This window comes from Dicentrarchus labrax, unplaced genomic scaffold (genome assembly GCF_905237075.1).
Source record: "Dicentrarchus labrax unplaced genomic scaffold, dlabrax2021, whole genome shotgun sequence".
NCBI classification, from domain to species: domain Eukaryota; kingdom Metazoa; phylum Chordata; class Actinopteri; family Moronidae; genus Dicentrarchus; species Dicentrarchus labrax.
Genome location: NW_026136706.1, coordinates 11,354,053 through 11,373,514, shown reverse-complemented (window position 1 = coordinate 11,373,514; position 19,462 = coordinate 11,354,053). Strand labels below are relative to the sequence as shown.

The window sequence follows — 19,462 nt, the reverse complement described above, 5'->3', positions numbered from 1 at the left end:
ATAAACCACAAAGTTGGCAGCGCAAAGTTTGATTCAAGTTGCCCCCCAGGGGCCCAAGGCTGCCCACTGCTCATATTGAATAGGATGGATCAAATGCTTCTTTTTTTAAAAAGGCTACTTTGCAAAATTTTCCAAAATCTTTTTAGCACAAGAAAATGTTTCAGTTGAAGTTGGAATACCTTCATAATTCCCTGAAGGTAGAATATTTCACAGATTCTCACACGCATATACACACAGTCTCCAAACCTCCCCGCCAATCCAAATCAGTCAGGCAGAGGTGGACTTCCTAGTATTCTAATGAGTTTATTTACAAGGCTATGAATAGTATTCCCTGAGGGGGAACTACCCTTTTTCCTGTTCTGTCCTGCCTTGTTCGCCATGTTCTATTCCCTTGTGTGCATGTCTGTCTTGACGTAGGTGCCTTTGTCTACACTGCAAGACAGGTGCAGAAAAAAAATAGAGCTTTTGCAACCCAGTTTTAAATGCCACTAACACATTTAGCAATAAACCCAGAATGGTCTAACCAATCTCTCATTTGTTTGATTGGTCATTATGTTTTGAGTCCCATTTTGACCTCATGTGTTCTGACCTGGTTTCCCATTTCATGCTTTGATGTGATCAGGTTTCACAGCAAAGTGAACCACATTAGACACAGCACCAGGAGTGACATCAAAGATTAGACACTGATTAAAAAAATAGTTTTCTTTGTCATCTTAAGCTTTCCCTCAGCTCTCCTCTCTTGCTCTCTGTATGTCTGTCTACCTCTCTCATCCTTCCTCCTCCCCCATCTTCGGCAACCATCAATCAGAGCCAGTCAGTACAGTGCCTGCAGCCTTTCCTTCACCCTCTACTGTTGACTGAGCACTCTAAAGCCCAACGCAGTGCATTTAATTTGATTTGATCCAATTGAAACCATCAAGTCTAATCAAATCTAATGTTGCATTTTGCCTGTTTCGCACATGTAGTGCAGGAAACGGTAATGACATTAGACAGAAACTGATGCTGCTTTTGTTAGTAATCTTGTTCTTGAATATGTTAAATATATTATGGAAATATTTTCTGTGATGGTTTGATTTCCCACCTGTATTCAAAACCCAGAGGCATTTTGTAAGTTTACTGTATGCAACAGGCACATACGGACTGTGTGTGTGTGTGTGTGTGTGTGTGTGTGTGTGTGTGTGTGTGTGTGTGTGTGTGTGTGTGTGCTGTGTCTGTGTGTCTGTGTGTCTGTGTGTGTGTGTGTGTGTATGTGTGTGTTGCTCCCTGTTGAGTGCCACTCTATCAGATCAAGAAGTCTGGTTTATGTTTTTTTTGGATTGGTCTGCAAGCACAGGAGGAGCAGGATATATAAATATAACAAAAATACATATACATAATGCTGTGTAATCAATTTTTTAAAACAATTTAATATACTTCCATTCCAAACACTGTTGATTCATTTCACTTCTGTTTTCACTACCAAAATTTGATTTTTTTTCTATTTCAGTTTCAACATTCAATAGTAAATTAATCACATCAGTAGTTTAAACAGAAAAAAATGGTTAAAAAAACTGGGGGATTAGTGCAATGCAGAGTTTTCCATTGGCCAGAGCAGCCTGCTAGCTGCTTTGTACCGCTACACTCACATATGAGTCATGACATACTCTTCTAACTGAGTTTTGGGCTGATTTACCTCAGAGTCTCTTGACAATTGGAAGAGAAATCTGTTTCGGGACAATGGCCTGTACCGATGTTTCGCCCAGATTATCTGTTTTTTCTGGGGTTTACAGATCCAATCATAAATCTTCCGACTGATTGATAATTTTCAAACATGTCTGATATTTAGGAGTTAAAGATGATAACGTTAGCTAGCATACTACTGTTGACAGATATTAAAAAACTATAGACAATAGAATAGACAACCAGTGTGGACTGCGTTTCTGCAGAGCAGTAACATTGCTATAGCAAGTTGTTCCTCATCAGTCTCCATTTTTTTTACATCTGCTTCACCATGAGATCACGAGAAGTGGTCCATTGCTCCCTTTGGCACAATAATCGTAATATCCCGTAGTGTGTGATGCACCTTTATATTCAAATCTTGTATGTGTGCATGTTGTGGGATTAGAGAGAAAGAGAATATGTGAAGTTTCGCCTTAATGCGATGCAACTCGATTTCAATATCGGTCAGGATTTTAAAACCCATGTAGTCTGAGCCTTTCTTAAGGCAGTCTTTTTGCTGACAGTGCTTTCTTTTTTTCTTTTTTCCTTCACTGCAAATAGTCCTGCAACACTGCTGCTGCTAAATGCTGCTGCACATTTAGCATTTCAGTAGTTCCCCCCATAGTGTCCACCTGTAGGCTTTGAGTTCCCTGGGGAGGAAGTTTCTTTTCCTCACTCCCCATTCCAGTTTTGCTGACTTCTTCTGGGGAGTGGCACAATCAGAGCCTATATGCTAAATACCAACTCTGTACATAAATTGCTGCACAAGACGCTAACAGAAAGCAGTTTTGAGTGCAGTAGTAAAGGGAGTTAATGGAGATAGATATTTCATTAAACCAAGTTGTTGTCTAAATGTCAGCTGATGATCTGGGTGACGCTAATGCCTTTGTGTTCCTGAAACTATGTCATAAACCCTTATGTTACAGATCATTCCCCATGGTTTATTCACTGTTTATTTATGGATTTTTTTTTCATTGTTTCTCATTCTGTGTCCTCTCAGGCCAGCCAACTTGTTGTTGGACAGGAGCAGTTCAGAGGTTCCCTCAATGGGGACGATGGGTGACTGGATGGATGGAATGAGGACCTTGCCCTGTAAGGAGGCCTTCTCTGGGGTCAGCTACAGCTCCTGTGACACCCTGGCCAAGACCTCCACAGAGTAAGACAACCAAACACACAGACACACACACTAAGCTACTCTGCCTATTCATGTCAGCAGTGTTTACAGGGCCCCAGTACCCGTGGCAGGGCCCAGGAATTTGAGGAGGCTCTTGGTGAAGAACACACACACACACACACACACACATACACACACACACATACTCTTGTTCTCAGTAAGTAAAGAAAGCTATAAAGCCCTTACTAAAGGTGTCCAGATGAGGGTCATGGTAATCCATAAGACAGGCCTTTAGCCATGCTCCCAATGTTGCAAGTATGACCACAGAGGGAGAAGGTGGGAGCATTAAAAGAGAGAAAGAAAGAGAGGAGAGGAGTGAGTTTCATAAGGGAGAGGGGAAAAGAGAGAAACTATTGAGGGAGAGAATGAAAGGGGAGATTTGACAAGATAAAAGAGGAGAGAGAGGGGAGCCTTGGAAACAGCAAAAAAGGCATAGCTGTCAAATAGGTATGCATGGCACTCTCTTTACTGTGAAGCATTAAAAAACAAAGCAAAGATCAAGCAAAGACTGTCAGAAAATTATTTGGAACAAAATCCAGAGCACACATTGTAGGACTACAGTATGTTGACCTGTGTAACACTGAACATATGACAAAGTCTGGTTAGTCATTGTTCCACCAATCTTCACCTATTTGTCACTTCTAAAATACATGTTTGTAAAACCTACAACTTTTAAGCAAGCCTCCTTTAGACTAACAGTTCAGAGTGCAGCTACTTGGGAAAATTAAAGACAGCTTACTGGTTTTATATAAATATATATTTGGCAATTTCAGTTTTTTTCTCTGTCTTATTTCCCTGCCTTTCTCTCCTTTCTCCCTCCCTCTGTTGGCCTGCTGCTGGTTTAATTGATGTGGAATGTGCCTGGGTAAATAATTGGACATTGCTAATCATTGTGATCAAAGCAGTCATTCACTGTGGTGATGGCAGCAGCGGGGGCTGCTGGGGAGTGGTGGTCAGTGCTGCAGCAGGCAGTAACTCCTGTCAATACCAAAATGGCTGTCATTACCGGTGTTCGGTTTGTTGTTTAATTTTGCAACCTTGTGTTGTATAATGACAGATAAATTACCTTGATCCTTGATCTTTAATATGTTAGAAAGGAGCAATGTTTGTCCTTTTTAAATTATGATGAATTGTGTCGTGTACAGACTCTGGGAAAAGAGGTCAAATCTTCACCAGATGCAACTTCCCACTTTGGCAACTATAAGTTTCACTGACTGGACTCTGAAACGTAGAAGTTATTATTCTACAAATACTGCTACAGTTTGGAGAGTGCAACATTTTTGGGATAATATTAATAATGAGACTTTTTAAAGAGGATTTCTCACTCATTCTTGTTTGTCTCAGAGAGACTACACAAAAGATGTATTTCTTCTCCTGACATTTCTCATGCCATTTATTCTATGAATATGTTTAATCAATGAAAAGTTTCCTTCAGTCAACACGTTATTAAACAAAAAAGCTTACACTGCAGACTGGCTAGAAATCCACATTAGGTATTGACAAATACGTTGCAGACAAACTGCACCGGGGTAACTTCGCTAAAGAAATCCTATTGGTCTATGATGCTTTTTTCGTAGCTAGATGCTAAATTGGATCACTGTAGTATTAATCCACTGAAGGCTGAAGTTAAGGCACCTAAGGCTAGCTCAGCTACAAGGCTAGTAAACTTGGCTGAGACGATGCATTGCTCAATATGGATTGCTCTATTGATCTGTACAGTCTTAATCTAGTCCTTGATATTCAGCACAAGGCTTGGCAATGCTCTGACCTCTGAGGAACAGTAATCATACTTGGCTGCAGTTTGCTGACTCATCTGCCAGAGTAATTGAAGTCCTTTTTTTCAAGACTAGAATGGATTGACTGGGAAATACTGCATCATTTGGACTATTTCCTTCATCTGGACAGAGTGCATGCAAAGTTTATTTCAGGTATTTGACTGAGGAAGTGATGAGCTTGACCTAAACTGCTACACAAGCAATCTGAAGTGAGACGTTTTCTTGTACAACCACATATGGTACAGTATAGTCTACAGGATTCCAGCCCCCAATCAGGACCGATATATCAAATCCTTCCTGGGACAGGAAAACCTTGTCATACTCTAAACTTCCCAGCATCCTCTTTCTTGTGTTCAAGTGTAACTACACTGAAGACAGAATACTCTGCAGAAGTTTTGCTCTGAATGATGGAAATATTTTCAACTGTCTTAGTTTCTTTAAGAGTTTCTATTAGTGTGATTAATAATCATACCTCACATATTGTATTATTGTTTCATCACTGTCTGTTCTTGAGATGATTCATGTGGCTTTACTTGCATAAAAAAGGCCCATCTGATTAAAATGAGAAAGACATTTAAACTCATTGCTACAGACCAATACATTTTCTGTATATTTTGAGGTAATAAAACATTTGCTACAATGTTCATACATGGGAGTTATATCCATTATGTCCATGGTATTTTCCTTTCCTGTATCGTATCTGTTTAACATTGTATAAGTAAAGGCATGTGATTTAGCTTGATTTTTTTACAGGTAAAATGTGGTTTAAATTCAATTTTAGCGAAAGCACGTATTGATGAACGATCAAGTATTAATGTTGCCGGGCCTGGCTGTGTCTCAGTAGAGTGGTTCTGACGGAGGTCCACGTCACACCGGCCACTTGCCCAGAATGGGAGCCATCCATGGGAATCACCACTCTTTAACGCCCAGCTCCTCTCCGCCTCCTCTGGATGGTGGGTGGAGGACCAAGACCTAAGCCTCGCCTGGGAGCAGTAACCTACCTCTAGAACCACTGATGGGGCTCTCACTTGTCTGGCTTTTAAAGGGATAGTTAGTTATTTGTCAGTGATTACTAAATAGCTGTAAGTTATAACTACAAGCTATAACTAATTTAAACATAAACAAACACTGTTATAGAGTCTGACACCATAATGATGGAAACCTAGCCACATTATGGCATACTGGTGCTGTTTGTTAGTGCAAAGAAAAAGCAAAAACTCCTTTGGTCTTGTTCATTGTAAACAAAAAATTGTAAAGTTAACATTTATATAATTACTTAATTTGAGTTAACTATCCCTTTATATTGTAGCACAGAGTGAAGCAACCTTGTGATTTTTGTCACTCTCAGTTTCTGGCTGGTTAGGACGTGTCTAAATGTCTGCTAATTTGACTGCTTTGGAGAAATAAATACTCTTGCTTGCATCTGAATAATACAAACTTTACTGCGTTCATTTTCAAATAACACTAAAATGTCTCAATGGCTGAAAAGTGTATGTTGTAGTAATGCCACCACTTTGGCTTCAACCCCACTGCTTTTACTAATACAATACCATTGTTATTATACTACTAGATGAGCAGAAGAGATGAGTCCTAACATGCACTGTGACTTCTTTTGTACTGTTATATCAATGATGTGTGTAGTGCTCTGTATATAATATGTATTTTAAGGTTATTGTCACTGTATGTCTCAAAAAGGGCTTGATGGTCTAATGGAGCTGACTAACTACTGTGTGTATCGGATGTGAAACTGATGCTGTAGCTCTAAGTAGTCTTCCTATACAAATTGTCTTTTCTTACACTCGAATGCATGTAACTAATCTTTTAAGAGCTTCTAATTAACAAGTAAACAGATTTATCTGAATCAGAGTGTAATATCCTACACATGTACCAGTGCTCCTCCTCTCCACATATCTACCCTGTCAAAGAAATCCAGTTCAATGCAATGCAGGAAACTAGGTCTTTTATGCCACTGTGGCCTTAGTATGCCACTGTTTCCTCCACTGACAGGGTCATATTAGCAGCTGTCAGTGTAACCCCTTAGGTCCACCTCCCTGTTTGGTAGTGATGGAGAGTGGAGGCAACACCCGAGCCAAGTGGCCTTCTGGGAAATGCAGTCCTTTGTGAATGACAGATGAATGGGAAAGTGAAAGGAGCAGCACTGGAAGCATGTCTTTAAATGTCACATGGGTGTCACATCCTCCAACACTAACGCACACTTTCCATCTTTTTTTCTCCCATCTCTCCCTCTGTAACGTCTTTCCCCCTGATTGTGTCTTCCCCCACTTCTCTCTCTCTCTCTCTCTCTCTCTCTCTCTATATATCTCTCTCTCTCTCTCTCTCTCTCTCTCTATCTCTCTCTCTCTCTCTCTCCCCCCCTCTCCTTCCCAAACCAGGGATCTGAAAAAGGTTGGAGTGACTATCGTAGGACCGCAGAAGAAGATCGTGAGCAGCCTCAAAGCCCTAGATTCCCACACCAAGAATGGCCCAGTACCTGTTTAAAAAAATGAACCCAACAAATAAAAACACCAGAGACCTGTCTGTCGGTGTGGTTGCAAATCACAGTCTAACACGGTGGCTTCATATTTGAACTCGAAACGGATGGAAATGGAGGAAAAATATGATATGATTCAAATGAGAGCTTTCATTGTTTCGTTGAAAGACGATATCAAGTCCTGACAAGGAAAACGGGAAGAGTTCAGTGCAGACCTGCCAGCTAGTTAACTAGCTGACTCTTCAGCCCTCCGTCCCTCCATGCCCAAGTTGAGATGCCTTACAGACAAATAGGGGGGTAGAGAGCGCAGAATGAAGCCAAGGAGGTCAGTGAGACCTGGGATACAAACTGGGACTTGGATACAGGGCAAGGACTGGACTGACATAATGCCGGAGCTCTCCAATATTGGCTAAGCTAGATTGCGTTGCCTTCCCTTTACAGTTTAAAGAGGACAGGCATGCTCACAGCCTCCTCCCACCACGCCTGACTTGCAGCCTGTGGAACGAGGCGGTGAAACGACTGAGATATGCCTTGTGTAGTAGAGCATGGCAGACAGCAGCAGCTCACCCGGATGTGGACCCTTCTTGGACTAATGAGGTGTGAGATTTTGTTGTAACTACCTACATTTACTGTCTCTATCCATGAGAGCTGGTATGGACACACCTAGACGATAACCGAGCCATTTTACTCTGTAGCTCTAACCTATAGCATTTGCATTCAGTAGACATGTCACATAAAAGCAATAATTATGATAATCAGTTAAATAGTCTCATTGTATGGAAACCATGAGTCTGTCACATGTACAATGTATTGAACGCTGTGCTTCGAAGGTACAGGGGCCATAACACACTTCACACACAGAATTTTCTTTATGGTGAGATCTATGTTCTATGTGCTTATGAACAGATATTGTACAGTTATAGTGCCGTTCCCTCAACCCAATGCCCTTTGTGTGAAATCTCAGGATGTATACGTTAGTTGTTCTACTTTCTCTAACAAGGGGAAACAGATCGAGAGAATGGAGCAGAGCAAGGAATTGAGAGTGCAGGTTGAGAGAGACAGGAGCAAAAGAAAAGGGGAAATTGTAAGAGAAATATATGAGGAAAAAGAGACATTAAATAAGATGAAGTGGTGTCTTTCAGGCCTCTGCTTCAGACATTCTTGCTGTGTTGCGGAAGTGTTTTAAACTAGAATTGAGTTTGTACTTGAGTTTCTTCTTCAGCATCAGGTCAGGTCAGCGTCATCAACCCCCGCACACCATCAGGTATCATTTTCTTTTTAAGGAGTGGGATTTGTTCTCTGTGTTCGATCAGTTCAACACTGCTGATCTGAGGGGTGTTTTGGTCCACTTCTTTTGGTCTGAATCCATAACTTATTAACAAGAGCATACATTGCTGTAAAATAGAACTTTGTTCTAGTATGAAATTAGTTCTTAAATCCTGGTGTGTTTAATGCAAAAAGTAGAGTGCCTCCTGTAGTTGGGTTGGATCATGGTGGGATCACCAAGCAAAAAGCTCCAGTTTTGATTTATTTTTCAAAAAAAAAAAAGTCTTGGTCTTTTTTCTGTGTTTTCATGAGGGCATGGGGTTTTTAATCACTGCCCTTAACTAACAAGGTGTGAAAATGCCCTGAAAGAGATGCAACACTTCCAATAAATGATTGCTTTCTGAGATAGTATCCTAGTGCATCATATGTCCAGGATGGGATTTCCTAAAGGCACCTTAGAACTTGGATGATCTTTGTACTATGAGATATAGACTTAAAGATGTCGGTTTCCTGCTTTGATGTCACCCAGTTAATCCCTCAGTGCAACATATACCCAGTATTTCTAAACTGGCACTTTGGTACTTTGTGCTGTTGGATGGGTGATATTTAACCACGAGGGTGCTATCTTTAAGCGTCTTCCAAGCACTTACTGTAGTACAAAATATTTGAGCACTTTGAATGGAAATGTCATTGCCTTGGCTATAGATTAAGCTTATCTAATGGACAGGGGTGATGTTGGTGCTTTTGGGAAACCCAGGCCTGTTCAGTGTGTCCTCTGTTACTTGGTCTACCTGTGGATGCTGCTGTTGCTGCTATGTGTTCTAATTAGCATGTACATAATGTAAACCATCATAATGATAGCAACTAGCGCTACAGATCCCACTATATGTACATGGCCATCCTTCTTTGTACAAATGTTTGTATGTATAAAAGAATAAATAAAAAATTGTGCAACATTTTTAATTAAAAAAGAGACAAAAACCATCTGTTTTATATTTTATCTTATTTTGAATTATATTTGTCTGCTCTGTTTTTTTTTCTTTTCTACAATAAAAAGGCAATTATGATTACATTATTATTTATTGGTTAACATTATACAGCGCAATGTTGATTTTTTTGTAGCATACAGTAAATTATGTGTCAGTGCTGTCTGTGTTTTGGTTTTTGACTTACTTTATAAACCTGGGACATCTGAGAGAGCAATACTGTTATGCACCCTATATCCAGATCCCTCATCTTCTGTCTCAAGACTGACCCGTATGTCTGTGTGAGAGTTTACGTGTGCAAATGTAGATGGCCTTGTCTACTAATGTAAAATGATTTGTAGTGGAAACATTTATATTTTTATAATAAATATTCGCAAAATATTTTCCAAAAAATGGATGATGATAGACCTGCTCCTGTGTTTTTATTTTATCTTGTGATGATGTTGCACACCAACAAATAAAGTTTAACTGTAAGCGTATGTCCATATGTTTAAAAGATCGCAAGTGAAAGTCAAGCACTCATAACTCAGATGTCATCTTTTTTTTTTTATGTTCCTTTGATCAATCTTTTGGCACATCCTGCTTTCTTCAGGATAAAAGCCAGCAATCATCAGACTGACATATATAGTGTACAGGACAGGTGTTTCAAATCACTGAGTTCAGAGGGCAATCAACCGGAGAAGGAGTCCATAGAGAGGTCATTCATAGCCAAAAAAGGTCTTCACCATGAATGTCCAGACACTAAGAACTGACTATTAATATAGTCCTTACTTAGTAGATATTACAGTACATGTAATAAAAATTCTTATATTCAAATTGAACAATAAGTCTACAAAATAAGATAAATATACATCTGAGTTACACATACAGTATACAAAGTTGAGGAAAGAAAGGTCAAAATCCACTCTCAGTAAAAACAAATTTAATAACATCAGTAAAAAATAAAGCAAAAATTACAAAATGAAAGAAACTTTCAGGTGCACATATACAGTATAAAGAAAATCCATTACATTTATCTTAGTTTAGCTTTTTAGCTTAAGTAAGAGTGTGGTTGAATGCTTACAGACATCTATCCTTCTGAACCTTGCCATAGTGCTTTTGATAGGTGTCTTTGACAGATTTCATCAAAAGACAGAATCCTGCCTTTATGAAAATAACCATGAAATTCCATTTCCATTCTGTTTCTTCTTCTTTTTTTTACAAATAGGCTGAAATCTGGACACAATTTAAATGACATTTTTAATTAAACATTGATGTCATATGAATCGACCCCTTCCTTTCTATGGTGTCCACCCAGACCTAGAATAAAGGTGTGCGTATTCCTTTAGTTCTTAAACTTAACCGTACTCTACATTCTACACCATGCTTCACTCTACCTGTCTAGATTGGACTATCAACACTTTGTCCACATACCCTCCCACATCTGTTAACCAGCTTCCACCTAAACCACCTCCGCCTCTGTTTCTAATCCCTTCCATCTTTGTTCCTCCCGGCCACATTTAATAAAGCATTTTATTTCCGAACACCCATTGTTAAAGTCAATTTGTTGTGTGATTTTAATGTGGAAGACTTGCGTTTTCTCTCCTTTCTTTTTTTTAAGCTGACTGTGAGGAGATGAGATGTGTCAGACAGGGGAAAGAGTGATGGTCGCTCTGCTCAATGTTGAAAGGCTGACACTATCCAGATGTTCCCAGACAGATGTGCACAGAGAGAAAACAGGACGTTGCCCTCCCTAATTCAGGAAACAATGAACACAGTATGCTTGACAACGCCACCAATTCGGTCTTGTTTTTATCTAAAAAAAAAACCCCATGGTACTGAAACAACAGGGGTGATGGGAAAGAAAAAAGGAGGGTGGAAGTGAGGGAGGTAGAGAGAGAGAAAGTTAAGGGGAGATGGAGCCATAGACAGGAAGATAGAGGGCAGGTGTGTTAGAACTATGATGCATGTGGCAGTTCTGTCCGAGTAGATAAGAACTTTTCCAACAGTGGCACACGATAATGCAGTAACGCAGGAGAAGATTAACCAGCACCATTCATCATCTTGCCTGGCAATGTGCTGTTGAAATTCACTCCCCTAGCTGATACTGATACAGAAAGTGTGGTTCCACTCGGAGAGTAATGATAATGAGAAAACAAAGTCATGATGTGTAAAATTCATTTCCCATTTTGAACCGGGGTAATATGCAATCATCCAAAATACAGCTCTGCTTTTTCCATATTTTTTGACACTGGGACTGTTTCTACATGGGCTCGGATTTCCCCATCACTGACGGTTTTACTAGGACCAGTGTGTCACATTTAGCAGGATCTATTGGTAGAATATAATATATAGGTTTTCATTAGTGTGTAATCAAACAGTTTTGTTTTTGTTACCTTATGTCATGAACCTGCTCTAGGATTATGACAAACAAGGGAGACCACACAGAGATTGTAAGTGGAGTTAAATAAGTTAAATTAAACAATATTCACTGTCACAAGTCACAATGTGTATATGTACGTCAGTGAGGTCAGTAGTGTAGTGAGTGAGTGTGTGGACATGGGCGAAGTGTGTGTGTGTGTCAAAAGGTGGTGCATGTCTCCAAAGACCATCCAAAAACCAAAGACCGCAACAAACCAGGAACCTGCTGAGTGGAAGGGGAGAGAGAGAATGATCACCAACCAGCCGTTTATAAAGAGCAGCACTCGGGACACACCAGGAGTAGCCCATCTAATGGCCACACCCTCTGCCACTCTGTCCCCTGGAGAGAAGGGAAAAAGACCCAGACCAACCAGAGGGGGGTGGGGTCATCACACCTTATAACAAGCTGTCTACAGAGGGAGAAGGGTCCTCTTCCATGGAATCTGCCATGTTGAATTCCCGTGTTCCTACAGTAGTCCAGAATGGACAAACCAAACACGTTATAGATAGGGATTTAGAGTTTTTTGTGATTTTCGTGGTCACCATATACACAATTGGAAGGCTGAGCTGTATTCAAATGGTTGCAGTCTGCAACTTCACCAGTAGATAGCACGGAATTCCACACACTGGTCCTTTAACTTGAATTTTATTTAAGTAAATAACATACCATCAGCAGACCAAAGCAAAAGAAAAGAAAAAAGAGCATAAAAAAGATGTTACTCAAGTTTATGCTGATGACAATTTTTTTTTTTTTTTTCTGTTTTGAATTGTGTGTTGTTGTGTGTGTTTCCTCCATCATGATTGTGGCTCCATCTTTTGAATTTGAATTTTGGAATTTATTTGTTGTCATTTTTAGACTAAGCGGTAAATACAGTCATCATAAGATTCCACGAAAGAACTGTAATTCTAGTCAGTTCTTGAAAGTCACTTTTTATTTTCTACTTTCTGTATTTTCTAAAGCATTTGAGTTCACACAGCTGATGAAACGTACCTGATTCTTTTTTTGAGAAAGAGCAGGACAGTGGCCCATATCCCATCCTCCCCATGTAGTGTAGTCTCCTCCCTTTGAAGCCTGCTCCTTGGCCTCATCCCTCTATCTCCTCCCTCTCTTCCCTCTCGGTTCCTGGTAAAAAACTGGCCTCCAGCTGTGTGCAGCTGCTTCGCAGGGCCTGACGCCATGTTGCAAACTCATACCGCTCCGTTCAGCGGCCTGCTGTGAGAATGCCATCCTCGTAAGCTCACTTCCTGGGTTCAAAGTTCACTGATAAAGGACCAGAATGTCATGTGTTAATTATCTTTGTTGCAAACCATGTTTATCTTTCTGCAGCAGGATATTGTGGAGGAATTAGGGCTTTCCCCCTCCAGTGTTGTGCAGAATGTGCAAGAACACACACAAAGCGAGGCATTGCTGACACAAAGAGGATCTTGTAAGTACACATGTACACTGCAGGGAGCACTAAGCTGTCACAATACTCTCCAGCACACACATGTACACGTGTGCACATACAAAGATAGATGGATGTTGGTTGTTGGCTTTGTAATGTCTGTGCTCTCTATGGAACCTAAGCACACACTGACACTTCAATCATTTTATTACCAAAGTAACATACAGTGTTATCATCACAGCACACACACACACACACACAGGTCCCAGGACAGCAGTGCTCCGACCGCCTCTGTCACTTTAACAAATGGTGTCATCACAAAGGGAAGTGAAGCTATCATCACAGCCTCCTCACAAGTGGTGGTACGGTGGAGAGACACCTACAACATATTTTGTCTTTTTAAATGGAAAGTACAGGTAGGTGTGTATTTTGATCAAGCTCGACCCCAGATAAAAACCTCTGTCACCATGGTGTCTCAAGTGGGACAAACTTGCAAAGAAAACCGTGTTTGTGTTTGCCACAAGTTCATCAGAAGTTTAAAATCACCCTCAGGATTTGTCAACACTAGATTAGTAGAATGTTTCTGCATTTCTTGTTGTTTTACTGTTTTTTAGGACTAGCTATTTTCATGTTGGATTGGGTTTTCCCACAGCTCAATCCATGTGGGCACATGGCAGCACAGTAATTTCCGATGCATGAGGTGCTGCAAAGCTAAACAAGGCAGGCAAGACTTTTTACCTTCTATTGTAGCCTGCTGGAACTTCAACAGAGGATGATCAAAAATAAGCACTATATTTATAGTATTAACCCAAATGTGTGATTTCAGTTATTGTCACGGGTGGGAAATCTAAAAAAGTCTACTGAGCTGTCCAATTAAAGCTCATCAAGGACTTGACCTTGTCACTTCTTCAGTCCACACTCTACATTAAGAAGAGGATATTTAGGTCTCTGAAAAGGCAGGTTAATTGCTTCTGGCTATGCTTAGTCTTTTTTCTATCTGAGTGACAAAGTAATATGGCCATGAAAAGATACAACTTTAGAAAGTACTATAAATAGAACAGAATTGCATAACCACACAACTTTTCTTTTCATTTTGATCCACAATATTCCATGTTAATCAATGTTGACTTATTACTTTGTTTTATGTACTGAACAGATTTGATTTGAAGCCAGGCTAACAACTGAACTTAGTATTGTTGGTCAACTACTTCTTTCCAGACTGAAAGAAACAGTTGTTAATGAGACTAGATTTTTTTTCAGCGTCATCCATTGATTGTACAGATGTTTTGAACTGTGGAGAATAATGCCCATCAAATTGTTGGAAATGTTGACAAAGCCACTAGCTTACGTGTGTACGAACAAAGGATTTTTAATCACAGAACCACAGTGGCCACCAAATATGACCTTGTGCAATCTTCCAAGCTACTGTGGATAAAACACAATATGAAAACATGGTTACCAGTGTGCTATAGAAAAGAAGATTCACACACATTATTCCAGGTCCATCCATACAGAAAAGATAAATAGTCCATAGGTTTTAGGCTCAAATTTAAAGAGCTAATGGCATTTGGTGGTTATATTCAGTATTGATTAAACTGATTGCATTTTATGTTTCTCACCAAATTTCCTCAAAATGACCTCTATAAAGTTGTCTTTACATTATAAGTAATGACAAACCTACTCTGGAGCACAGCCCAGAACCCCATATGAAGATCAGAGTGACTTAAATAATACCTGAAGATAGCTATTACCACTCTGTCTGTTAATGTAAATGGTTGAAGCGAGACTGGTCCTGCCTGCTGTTGACACCATTGTCCATACCAGGGAGAATTGATTTTCCATGAAGGCTGAGTGATGTGGAGGGACTGCTGGCCCTCTGATGTCAGCACTCTGTCATCTCTCTGTCTTTCTCTCTCTCTACATCATCTCTGGCACTTTCTTTTCTCCCTTTTTTTCCCCGTCCCTCCACTTTTCTTCCTCAGTTTTATTTAAGCCCAGTGTCTTTCTCTTGCTCTGCACCTCTCTGCCCTTCACGTGTCCTCACTTTTCGGCTCTTTTTCTGCTTCTCTCATTTTCTCTTTTTTTCTAGTATTATATGTAGCACTCATTAGGATCAATTCATAGACATTAACAGCTTGTTAGTATTAGTTAAACAGAAGTAATTAGGCAACTCTTGTTCTCCTTCTCCCTCATTTTCTTTTGTAGTTGTAGGGAGGATGATTACATGATGAGATCATGATGCTAAATAAGAGCCTGATTTCCACTGCTGTCACACTCTTTGCATCATTCACATGAATGAATTCCACACCGTTGAGCGTGATAGAGTCTTTATTTTGGAACAACACTGGCTGTTTTTTTTTTTTATTTGTATCCAGCTCTTACACAATTTTGCAAAAAAAGAGGGGATTTGGAGGTAAATTTGAGAGTGGGGGCAAGTAAACCTGTAGGTCATCTCTGGTGTCAATGAAATGCGTCTTGCATTTGTTGTTGAACTGAAATGTGAGGCTTTGGGATTTTGAATTCATTAACAGTTTCTTGTTGAGCAGATGGTCATGAGAAATGTATAATCCTGATTGTTGAACATAATATAATTATAAAAAAAACATATCAGAAGGTTTGAAATATATGAACTCGTTTGTATGATCAATTTGGTATGGTGCACCCATTTAACTATATGACCCTTTGGTCAACACTGCTGGTACTGCGATTATCTTCATTTTGATTTAATGTACACAGATCAACCATAACATTATGACCACCTGGGCACCCTGGTGGTCATAACATTATGCAGCACAATACACAACAGTGATGCCCTGTTTGTTCTGACACCTTTCTTTTAGAACGAGCATTCATTTCTTCAGCAGTTTGAGCTACAGTAGCTTGTCTGTTGGATTGGGCCACACAGGCCAGCCTTCGCTCCCCACGTGCATCAATGAGCCTTTACTCTGTCTCCGGTTCACCGCTTTTCCTTCCTTTGATAGGTACTGACCACTGCAGACCGGGAACACCCCACAAGAGCTGCAGTTTTGGAGATGCTCTGACCCAGTCATGTAGCCATCACAATTTGGCCCTTCTCAAAGTCACTCAAATCCTCACGCTGATCATTTTAACACATCAACTTTGAGGACAAATGTTCACTTGCTGCATAATATAGCCCACCCACTGACAGGTGCCATGATAACGATGTATATAATATTATGATAATAACAATAAACTTTATTTATATAGCACTTTTCTACAGCAAGCTTGGCTAGCATAGTGGTCCAGATGTGAAAAATAAATGCATGGATAACCTTGTGTAAATCAATAGGACTCAGGAATGATCTGATTTTGGAGTGGAGTGGAAAATGCTCTTAACATGAGCTTCAAATCAGAGAAGGCTTCACAAATGACACCAAGATTTCTAGCAGCCTGCTTAATGTTTTTAGTCAAAGAAGCAAGCTTACTGTAAATCAGACTGGTAGAATGTGTGGACCAAAGACTATGATCTCAGATTTATCATCATACAGTTTTAAAAAGTTTTGGGACTTCCAACATTTAATATTGCTAAGGCAGGCAAGGAGATTATCTAAATTGCAGGATGGAGAGACATATAGTTGTGTGTTTTCTGTGTAACTGTGATGGAAATAACAACATGGGTCTGGATGATCTGGCTAAGAGGAAGCATGTATATTATATTATACAACAGCAGTGGACCAAGAAGGGACCCTTGAGGAATACCACAGTTAAAATGAGCAACAGCGGGATTGGTGGTTACACAGGTATGAATGTAGCAGATGTAGAGCAGTCCCCTCCTTTAAGACAAATCCAGGTTTCTAGACAGTGCAGAAGAACAGAGAGATCAATCGTGTCAAAAACAGCACTCAGGTCAAACAGCACCAGGACTGAGCCGTCTGTCTGTGGATCATCGAGACCTTCAAGAGCTGTCTCAGTGCTATATTGAGCTCTAAATCCTGACTGAAGACTATTACATATATTATTATTGTTCATATATAGGATTCATTGAGTTTAAACTACTTTCTCCAGGACCTTAGGTAATATGTCAGCATCAGAAACACTGAAACACATTTCCTGACAGGAATCTTTTAAATTTTATCTTATCTTTTGTCACACTTAATTTCCTTCCAGTCTACATTATCTAGAGTTACAGAGTTGTGCTGTAGTTGCATTTTGTTTTTGCTATATTTACGTTGAGCAAGACTGAATCTCTGCATGACTAGTTTGATGATTTGATTTATAATAAAACATATTATCACATATAATTTTACGAGCAAACTTTTATATGCAATGTCTATCCCTCTTTCTCTTTATCTCTCTTTGTCTGTGGTGCATTCTCTTCATTGCCCCATCTTTCCATCCACATATTAAAGCTATATATCACCAGGATCAAACCCAGTGTGTCAGCCAGCGACAGGCTGATTTACTGGTGGGTTTCCTCTGTGTCTGTGAGTTTTATGATTGGGGTCGAGGGCCAGGGACACAGGGATACATTTCTGACAAGGTCTTTCTTTGACTACTGGTGTTTCTAGCACTTTTCATGCCTTCTTGCTCAGCTTGACCTCCATGAATTGCAAGGCCACATGTTAATGCCACTTTTGACTTAAACAGCTGAGTCCCAGAAGATATGTCACAGACAGAACTTACCAGCTGCTTCAGTGGTTAAGGAATGGCCATATTTATTCTAGGGTGGGTAACGATATTGTTGAAAAAAGTCTGCGCGACTGTTTATTTAGAGTGCTCAAATTCCACTAAAAGTCAAGTTTCTTTGACAAATTATAAGTGAATGAGTGATATATCGAGTAACTGAAAATAAAATGTACTTTACAGCAACCACACATAGAAATAATACAAAGGTAGTTGCGTCTCAAACATTGGAGAAAAAAAAGTGATTTTCTTTCAGAATGTGCTGTTGATAACTGTTTTAAGACTATATTACGACTCACTTGTGTTTTTTTACTTGTGTAATCCTACAATACTTCCTTTTGCAATAGGACATTTTTAATCACAACATCACTGGTAAAATAAAAACTAAAATAACCTTTTTGCAACTGCAAATGTGAAAAGGTTATAGGATGCCTTTTGTATATCCAGAAAGAGCTGCATGAAGTCTGACAACAGCCCCCAAGTGATGTCACTTGAGTCAGCTTCAGTTGGGGTTGAAGACTACAAGTTTGCAAACGAAAGAAATCTGGCAGTATGGAGTTAGAAAGAAGTGATGGTACCAGACCTCTGTAGCCCACTCCTCATCTCAGCTTGAGGCTAGCAGCTGGAGGCTACATTAGCCACTTTAAGCATAACACACTAAAGTGTCCAGCCAGGCAGCAGTTGAGTTGCATTAGGGGTAATGTAGGTAGAAGTGGAAAGTTTGTCTGCACTCACTGAAAATCAGATTTTAAGGGGCAGAAAGTTTTTGTGTTTTTTTGTCTTATATTTTAGTACGTCCTGCTGTAATTACCTCATTACCCCACAGGCATTAATCTAATGTTAATACAATGCAATATAATGTGATCTTCCCTCGATTTTGGTTATTTATAAATTATGCTTTTCCAGCTAAGGACCAAATGACGGTTAGAACAGTGCAGTATACAGAAATACTAGTCTCCTAAATGTTGCCCATGGACCTGCTATGTGGGTAGCTCTTCCCAGAACAATCATAAACTAATCCATACCCAGTCTAGAAGGACTCAGGCCAGGAACCATGACCTAACCAGTGAACACAACACCAGATCTGTGCTTCCACACATAAATACAGAGCACTGGGCAACTGGGACATAACACAGTGAAAACAACAAATGACACAAGCAGACGTACTGCTGAGACCATAAGGCATACATGCATGAACGCTTCCACATAGTGCATAAAGCAAGATTTCTATCACTCTCACATTCTCTGTCTCTCCTCTCTCTCCTTTATTCCTCTTTCCTCTTGTGTGTTTCCATGTCAGCAGAGGAGACATGACAAGTTCTTTCCGGCCTTTCCCCAAAGTAAGCCAGTTCAGATTTTACCACAGTCCGTCTGTCAGCCAGCCAACCAGTCAGTCAGTCATACCACACTAGTCCTGCAGGAATGTAGAAGAAGAGTCCAGCCCTGGGTTATTCCTTTCATCATCAGTCATTTAATTTGCAATGTGATCATACTGAGGAAGAGAATGTGGAAAAATACATACTCGTGTAATGGCATGGTAAATGTATTCTGTTGAAAAGCCATAAATGTTACATGGTTCACATATGCGTAATCTGTTTATATAGTCAAAATCTATAATTTGATGCTCTTGAGCATGGATCATG

General features: G+C 39.9%; 1 protein-coding gene across 3 annotated transcripts in view; it reads left to right on the top strand.

The window, feature by feature from the left end:
- Positions 1-9,795, top strand: part of epha3 (eph receptor A3) — a 98,198-nt gene extending 88,403 nt beyond the window's left edge. For 2 of the 3 annotated variants that reach the window (XM_051403097.1, XM_051403096.1), the window contains exons 16-17: positions 2,699-2,854; positions 7,041-9,795. In XM_051403097.1, the coding sequence (XP_051259057.1) occupies positions 2,699-2,854; positions 7,041-7,146 (262 nt within the window). In that variant the 3' untranslated portion in view covers positions 7,147-9,795. Of the gene's footprint in view, positions 1-2,698; positions 2,855-5,488; positions 5,601-7,040 lie in introns of all 3 variants that reach the window. The other variant, XM_051403098.1, reaches the window with a different exon arrangement.
- The last annotated feature ends 9,667 nt before the right edge of the window (positions 9,796-19,462 follow it).